The sequence below is a fragment of the Neomonachus schauinslandi genome, chromosome 11 (genome assembly GCF_002201575.2).
Source record: "Neomonachus schauinslandi chromosome 11, ASM220157v2, whole genome shotgun sequence".
In the NCBI taxonomy this organism is placed as follows: domain Eukaryota; kingdom Metazoa; phylum Chordata; class Mammalia; order Carnivora; family Phocidae; genus Neomonachus; species Neomonachus schauinslandi.
In genome coordinates this window covers 12993357-13001317 of record NC_058413.1, presented here as the reverse complement: position 1 = coordinate 13001317, position 7961 = coordinate 12993357, and the positions used below count along the sequence as shown (strand labels likewise).

The 7961-nt window shown below is 52.8% G+C and overlaps 1 protein-coding gene across 1 annotated transcript; it reads left to right on the top strand.

The window, feature by feature from the left end:
- Positions 1 to 2356: 2356 nt before the first annotated feature.
- On the top strand, positions 2357 to 7628 carry LRRC55 (leucine rich repeat containing 55). The gene is made up of 2 exons (XM_021684840.2): positions 2357 to 3032; positions 7393 to 7628. Exons 1-2 carry the CDS (start codon positions 2372 to 2374, stop codon positions 7626 to 7628), a joined length of 897 nt encoding a protein of 298 aa, XP_021540515.2. The 5' UTR covers positions 2357 to 2371.
- The last annotated feature ends 333 nt before the right edge of the window (positions 7629 to 7961 follow it).

Here is a 7961-nt window from a genome sequence, read left to right as displayed (position 1 = left end):
TGCCTTCGCCCCTGCCTGCCCCCTGCCCCCTCCCCCTGAGCCCCCCTTGCCCTATCACTAGGACCCCCGCAGGTGGCTGTGGATTCTGCAACTGCTTCCTTCTCGTCTCTCTCATCTTGGTGGGGTCCATAGCCAGCTCTCCTGTTGCTCAGAGATGTGGAGGCAGTTGCTAAGAGACAGTGAAACGTCAGTACCTGGCCCTCGAGGAAAAAAAGGGAGCGAAAAAGGGAGAGAGGAGGGGGAGAGAGGAAAGGAAGGCGGAGGGAGGGGAAGACCTGGCGGAAGCCACAAACCCCAGCAGCCTCAGCACCAGCTGAGTTTCGGGAAGAAGCATTCGGATTCTGTGAACTTTCTTCTAAGCATCCTCTCTCTGATTCCCTTTTTTGAGTAAAAGAAGGGGAACCAGCCAGTCCCTGGGAGCACAGGACAGGAAACCACAGAGGATGCTGCCCCGGGATCCAGGAGCCATGGAGGAGGAGAGGCCGGGGGAGGGGAAGTGCCGGCGAGGCAATCTGTTCTCCTGAAGCAGCAAGCGGGATTCCAGGATGAGGGAGGGAGACCCTTGTCTGCTGCAGATTGATGGCTGTGTCCTTGGAACAGAGTAAGTGGGCTCCTGAGGGCCTGTGGGAGTGCAAGGCGAGACCCTGGGGTTCAGAAAAATGGGTCTGGATAAAGGAGCTGGGTGATTTCCCAGTGGGCAGGATTGAGGCTGGAAATGCTGGGAAGGGAGGCAGTGCTAGACCAAGGGGGTGAGGGAGGACAAGTGAGGACAACCAGGGGCCACAGAGGATGCGGGGGCCACAAGGGATGCGGGTGAACGGCGGGGCTGAGACACTGGTGTGTCATCGTGTGGTCTCTCTGCCTGACCAAATGTGGGCGTGGGCTCACACTGGGGGGCAGAGTGGGGCGCTTGTAGAAAGGGAGCTAGGATTAGGGGTGTGCATGGGGTGGAAGGGGGGACAGGCTGGAAAGGGGGCTCTACAGGAGGGCGTGTACAGAAGAAAGCTGGACAGAAAATGGGGAGGTGTGAGTGCAGGGCAGGGCAAAATGTGGGAGATCACAGGAGAACAATGTGTGCATTTGTGCGTGTGTGTGTGTGTGTGTGTGTGTGTGTGTGTGAAAGAGAGAGACGAGGGAGAGGGCGAGGGAGGGAGAGGGGAGTGCTAACCTTGTCTGAAAGGGGTATGCGAACGACCAGCACCAGCGTGTGTGTGCATGTTCTCTTAGAGAGTTGTTCAAGGGTGGGGTGTTTGGTGCTGAGGGGCGAGGCTAGGAGGAGAAGCAAATGCATCTCACCCAGGACAGAACCCCGGAGGAGGACGGGCGACCACAATGTGAGGGTGGGGTCCAAGCCCACTGCTGCCCACACCTGACCCACAGTTCACAGAGAACTCTGTGGCTAGTGGCAGAGAAGAAGGGGGGCAGGGAATCTAGGAGGGGACAATGGGGTGGAGAGGGCATTGGAGATCTCTGCCTGAGTGCTTTCCTTATTGACAGAGGGAATTCTGCCCCCGCCTGCTGAACACAGAGCTGGGCTGGGAGAGAGGCACTGGCTCAGGAGAAGTCGCCAAAGCTGTCCTAGCTGACCCCCATCCTGCACCTCCAGGACACATGGCTCTTTCCAGCCTTGGCAGGCAACAGTGGGTGTCACTCGGGGTCCTCCCCAACCTGGGGAAAGAAGAGCCTTCTTGGGGATTTCAGTAGATGCTGAGGCTGAGGACTCGGGCTTTCAGGAGGCCCATGGAGACCCACTCCCCGCCAGGCTCCCTTCCCAAAACACCCACCCCAGGACCCCCTTGGACTCGAGCCCCCTGGGCCATCAGGAGGAATGGCTTCTGAGACCTCCAATGCTGGAGACCCAGATGCAGCCCTGGCCTCCTAATAGGTCCCCGACGTGGGACAGGGATCAGGGTTTTTAGACTTACCAGAACCTTTCATGTCCTCCCCCCTGTCCCCGACCCACCACCAACACCTCTCCAACATAATACAGAGAGGAAGCACCCAGCAGTCATGGGTGAGAGGAGCACAGATCTCCAGGGACCCTTATATGACCTGCTAGCAGCTGGTCCAGCCCCATCCTCAGCTCCTTCCTCTCCCAAGTTTTGATCATCTTCTCAGACCCTGAGGGGGTTTAGATTTATTGTCCCCTGTGCTCCAAAGGGGGCTTCCTGGGGATCTCACCCAAGGAGCCCTCCGGTGCTTAGAGGCTCTGGGGAAAGGCTTGAGCCATGATACCACGTGCCCAGAAGCCCCACCTTCCAGGACTCTGGCCCTGATGTAGCTGTCTTTCTGAGCCACTGACTCTAGATTCATGGACCTAGCCTCAGCTCCAGTGGGTTCCCTACAGTACTGTTGTTGCTAGCTGTCCAAGATGGGTGACACCTGGTCCCAGCTGCCCTGGCCTGGGCCCCCCCACCCAGCCATGCTGCTGGTCTGCCTCCTCTTGGCAGCCGGGGTGATGCGCTCGGACGCCGGCACCAGCTGCCCCGTGCTTTGTACGTGCCATAACCAGGTGGTGGACTGCAGCAGCCAGAGGCTCTTCTCCGTGCCCCCCGACCTGCCAATGGACACCCGAAACCTCAGCCTGGCTCACAACAGAATCACAGCCGTGCCGCCCGGCTACCTCACGTGCTACATGGAGCTCCGCGTGCTGGATCTGCGCAACAACTCCTTGATGGAGCTGCCCCCGGGCCTCTTTCTCCACGCCAAGCGCTTGGCACACCTGGATCTGAGCTACAACAACCTCAGCCATGTGCCAGCCGATATGTTCCAGCAAGCCCACGGCCTGGTGCACATCGACCTGAGCCACAACCCGTGGCTGCGCAGGGTGCATCCCCAGGCCTTCCAGGGCCTGGTGCAGCTCCGAGACCTGGACCTCAGCTACGGGGGCCTGGCCTTCCTCAGCCTCGAGGCCCTCGAGGGCCTGCCGGGGCTGGTGACCCTGCAAATCGGCGGCAACCCCTGGGTGTGCGGCTGCACCATGGAGCCGCTGCTGAAGTGGCTGCGGAACCGGATCCAGCGCTGCACGGCGGGTAAGGCAGGTGGCCAGGACTGGGCAGCCGTGGGGACAGAGGGTCTTGCCTCACTGCAAGCAAAGTCTCCAAAAAACAGGGAGGGACTGAGAGCTCTTGGCAGCCGGCGCGTGCCCCGGTCTGTGCTGGCCGCTGGGTGCCCAGCCCTTTCACTCCACCAGTATTATCCCTGAGGCGCTTGCCGTGCATATTGGGCACCAGGGACCCATTCATTAATGAGACACACCCAGCCCTTGCCTCTGTGGCACTTACGACCTAAAGAGGCAGACAGATAGTAAACAAGAGTAGCTAATAATACAGTGTGTGCTGAGCTTTCACCCTGACCTAAGAACTTGGCACATGCCAAGTGGCTACCCCACTATTATGACCCCCATTTTGCAGGGGAAGAAACTGAGATCTAGAACAATGAAAAGACTTGCCCAGAGTCACTCATTTAGAAAGTAGCAGGGCCGTGGATAAAACCCAAGTTTATTTGACTTGTAAGCCCCATTCTTCTCTACTCTACGCTCTGCTTTTTAAGTGTTCTAAGTGCTGGGAAAACTCAAAGAAATAGAAATGGCTAACACCCTTTATTTTAGTACTTACTATCTGCTTTATTCTAAGCATATTTCATATTTAACTCATCTCATCCTCATAAGAACCATGATGAGACACACACACACACACACACACACTACTCTATAGAGAAGGAAACCAAAGCACAGAGAGGTTCAGTAACTTGCCCAAAGCCACACAGCTGCTAAGTGTTGGAATCGGGATTCAAACCCGGGCAGTCTGGCCGCCTTCTGGCTATGTCTTGAAGAGTCGGGTCCAAAGCTAACAGAAAGAGTCAGGGCAGAGTTCTGACTGGCCAAAGGGCCTCAGCAGAGCTCTGCAAGGTTTGGACATGGGGTGGGGAGCTGAGAAGAGAAATGGATGTGGCAATTTAACCAACCAAGCCCAAGTGGGGGTGCACTGGGGAACTGAAGGAGCCTGAGTCACACAGGCTTCATGGGCCCTGGCCTCTCCCGGAGGCAGGCAATGTTCAGTTGTGGCCCCCGTCACCAGCTCTCTCCTGTGGCAGCACTGAGCCTTGGCACCAGCCTCCAGCAGAACAACAGGAAATAACTGGGGGCTCCATCTCAGGGGATTCCCCAGAGCCTGGCTCAGAGTATGTTCAAAGAAGCGATGCTGAGTGAGGTAGGAGGGAGAAGAGGACTGAGTGGGGAGCCCAGGACCAAAATAGTTTGGGGGGGCTGTGGGTCACGATTCCACTGTTTCTACACAGCTGTGGGAGGAAGTTCTCTGGGACCAAAATAGCTGGGGATGGAGATGGGGCAATGCTAGGGGGCATGAGGGGGAGGCTGCCTGGAGCAGTCTCCCCACCTGCTCCCCCTTTGCAGGCTGCATGTCTTTCCCTCTCTCCTGTGCACTAAGGACAGAAAGGGCACTCTGGAGCACAGTTTCCACCACACCCAGGGGCTCCCTCTGTTCTGTGATCTCTGAGGCCCTGGCTGCCCTTCAGAAGAAGCAGAGCCTCCCACCGAGCAGGACAGGGGCCTGAGATCCCATCTGTGCAGCCTCACGACAGTGCAGATGAGAGACTTGTGTTCCAGAGAGGGAAAGTAACTGTCCAGTGGCCACGACTAGAAACCTAGGTCCCCTGTTCTCCACAGAATGTACTTTTTACTACATCCCACTCTCCAGGGTATTTCCTCTTGGGTGCAAAGAACTTGCCAGTGTGCGTAGGACCAGGCAATCCCTTTCCCTTTGTCATCTTCTTTTTCTTCCCCCACTATTATCCATGGTTTTTGGACAAATCCCAACAAAGAGGGACATAAGGGTATCCTTGGGATATAACTCAACCTCAAGACTGGTCCCTTGACTTACCAGAGGGCTTTGTCATCCCTCGGGCTCTGATTCTGAATTCCCTCAGGGCCCTGCCAACTGCCCTCAGAGCCTCCTCTGCTGGGTCCATACCAACTGCCCTCAGTTTCCCCACATTCTCCAGCATCACATGGTCACACCACCACCCCAGTCACGCACACAATAGACTTTGGAGTTCAGCGTCTTCAGTTCCAAGAGGAGAGCCCTTGATGGTCAACTCCAGACATGATCTTGTCCTGAGCAGGGTCTGGAGTGCTGTGCTTGTGGCCTACAGTGACCCCTCCACCTGAAGTTTGGAGCAGATTGCATCTTCTTCCCAAAACTGACTCTTCATTTCTTTTTTTTTTATCCTTTTTTTTTTAATTTTATTATGTTATGTTAGTCACCATACAATACATCATTGGTTTTTGATGTGGTGATCCACAATCCATTGTTTTCGTATAACACCCAGTGCTCCATGCAGTACGTGCCCTCCTTAATACCCATCACCGGGCTAACCAATCCCCCCTCCCCCTCCCCTCTAAAACCCTGCTTGTTTCTCAGAGTCCATAGTCTCTCCTGACTCTTCATTTCTAAGGAGAATGATGTTCATCCATTTGTCAAAAGGGTCAATCAAAATCCATTATTTTATTCTTTTCCCCCAAAACTACAGGATGAATAAATAGCATTTATGCACCACCTAATTTAGAAAATGTCTTCATGTTGACTCTCTTAGACAATTTAGGTTGAATTATCCCCCTCTTATGGAGGGAGAGCATGAGAGTCAGAAAGGTAAAAAAGGCTTGCCCAAGGTGAGGGTCTGGTGAATGTTTATATCCACTGAGCAAAGGAATGGCTGCCTGCTGGAAAGCCAGTGCTTGGTACTGAATGGCAAAACTGCTACCCGCACGCCACACTCACCTCCAAGGCAGAGTAAGATGAAACCACTGACTACCATCATGCATTTGTACAAGTGACCCTGGAAGGGTAAGGTGGGACCATCAATGATGGAGAGAAAAGTAATCCCACGGAAGCAGACGCCCCTCCTACAGAAGTCTATGTGCAGAATATGACCCTCACTGGCCTGTCCAGGAGACAAGCCGAGGATAATAACAAAAGCACACACTTCCATAGTACTTATTATCCACCAAGAATATATTATTTATATATGTTAACTCATTGAGTCCTCACTACAACCCAATGAAGTAGATACTATTATTATCCTCGTTTTACAGATGAAGAAAGCAAGACACAGAGGGGTTAAGTAACTCGCCCACAATCACACAACCAGTGTGGGGTAGAAAGGGGATTTGAACTGAGATCAATATCTTCACAGCCCATACTCATAACCCTATATTCTACATACCTGGAAAAGCCAGTAGAAAGACTCAACACTTCGAAGTTGGACAGAGTCATCCATCCACACATTCACTTAACGAAGCTTCATTCACTTTCACAGATAGGAGACTGTTCAGAGACTAGGGACACCATAGGAAAAACTTATATTTAAGGGAGAGGAGACTGATAATAAAGAAATTGTAAGACATGATAAATACATGGAGAAAAATTAAGCAGAGTAGGGAAGTAGAGAATGCCCAGAGAAAGGTCATGTGGAGTTATTATGTTATATAGAATCATATAGAAAGACCCCATTAATAAAGTGATATTTGAGCAAAGTCCCCAAGAAAGCAAGGGATGAAGCTGTGCTGAGATTCAGGGGATAAATGAGACAAATACAATAGCTCCCCCTCTCCACCCTGAAAAGGAACGTGCTCAGGGTGATGGAAGAATGATCAAAAATGGGCGCCTGGGTGGCTCAGTTGGTTAAGCAACTGCCTTCGGCTCAGGTCATGATCCTGGAGTCCCTGGATCGAGTCCCGCATCAGGCTCCCTGCTTGGCAGGGAGTCTGCTTCTGCCTCTGACCCTCCCCCCTCTCATGTGCTCTCTCTCATTCTCTCTCAAATGAATAAATAAAATCTTTTAAAAAATGAATGATCAAAAGTGTGTAAGGATGGAGCAGAGTGGAACAAGGAGCAGAGGGAAAGAGATGAGAAGAGTCCTTGTAGCCCACAGTGAGGATCTTGGCTTTCATTCCATGGGAAGATAAGAAGTCAGGGGAGGGCTTCACACAGAGTATATGACAGGACTTCAGGTATGAAAGATACTGAGTGAACTGCTTCAAGATGGTTTAAAGGCAGAAGCCAGAAACCAGTTAGGAGGCTATTGTAAGAGATGATGATGTCCCATGAAAGCCCCAGACCTACCATCAGCAGTGACTACTGGACTTGAGGCAAGTTACTAAACTCTCTGAGCAGCCATCTCCACGACTATAAAAGCTGGTATAAAAACATTTGATTCAAGTGTTGTTGAGGAGAGTAAAGAAGGTAAGTAAAATTTTTGACACATAGAAGAAACTCAATAAAAAAGAATCTCAACTTCTCTTGGGAGGTGTGGGGGACTATCTGTTCCACTCTCTCCTCCGGCCCCTCACCATTCCTGGGTTCTGTGTTGCAGATTCTCAGCTGGCTGAGTGCCGGGGCCCCCCTGAAGTCGAGGGCGCTCCACTCTTCTCCCTCACTGAGGAGAGCTTCAAGGCCTGCCACCTGACCCTGACCCTGGATGATTACCTTTTCATTGCGTTCGTGGGCTTCGTGGTCTCCATTGCCTCTGTGGCCACCAACTTCCTCCTGGGCATCACAGCCAACTGCTGCCACCGTTGGAGCAAGGCCAGTGAAGAGGAAGAGATTTGATGTGGGCGCCTGGCATCCCTCCATGCTGCTGGCCACCACTGCTGCTGACCACCAGACACTGCTCACTCTGGCTCTTGGTGCTCTGGCCATCTCTGTCATGACCCAACCAAGGTCAGGAAACTACCTTTGTGTGATCTTCAACTGTGGGCCAGACACTGTGCCAGAACTGGAAATGTCTGATGACTCTGACCTAGTCCTTGCCCCCAAGGCTCTTACCTCTAATGGAAGAGAGAGATTCAAAAACTATTCCCTTAAGACAATTTGTCAGCACTCTCAGCACATAGTTATAAAATCCCAGAGGAGGGATCATCAATTGTGCTTAGAAAAGTCCAA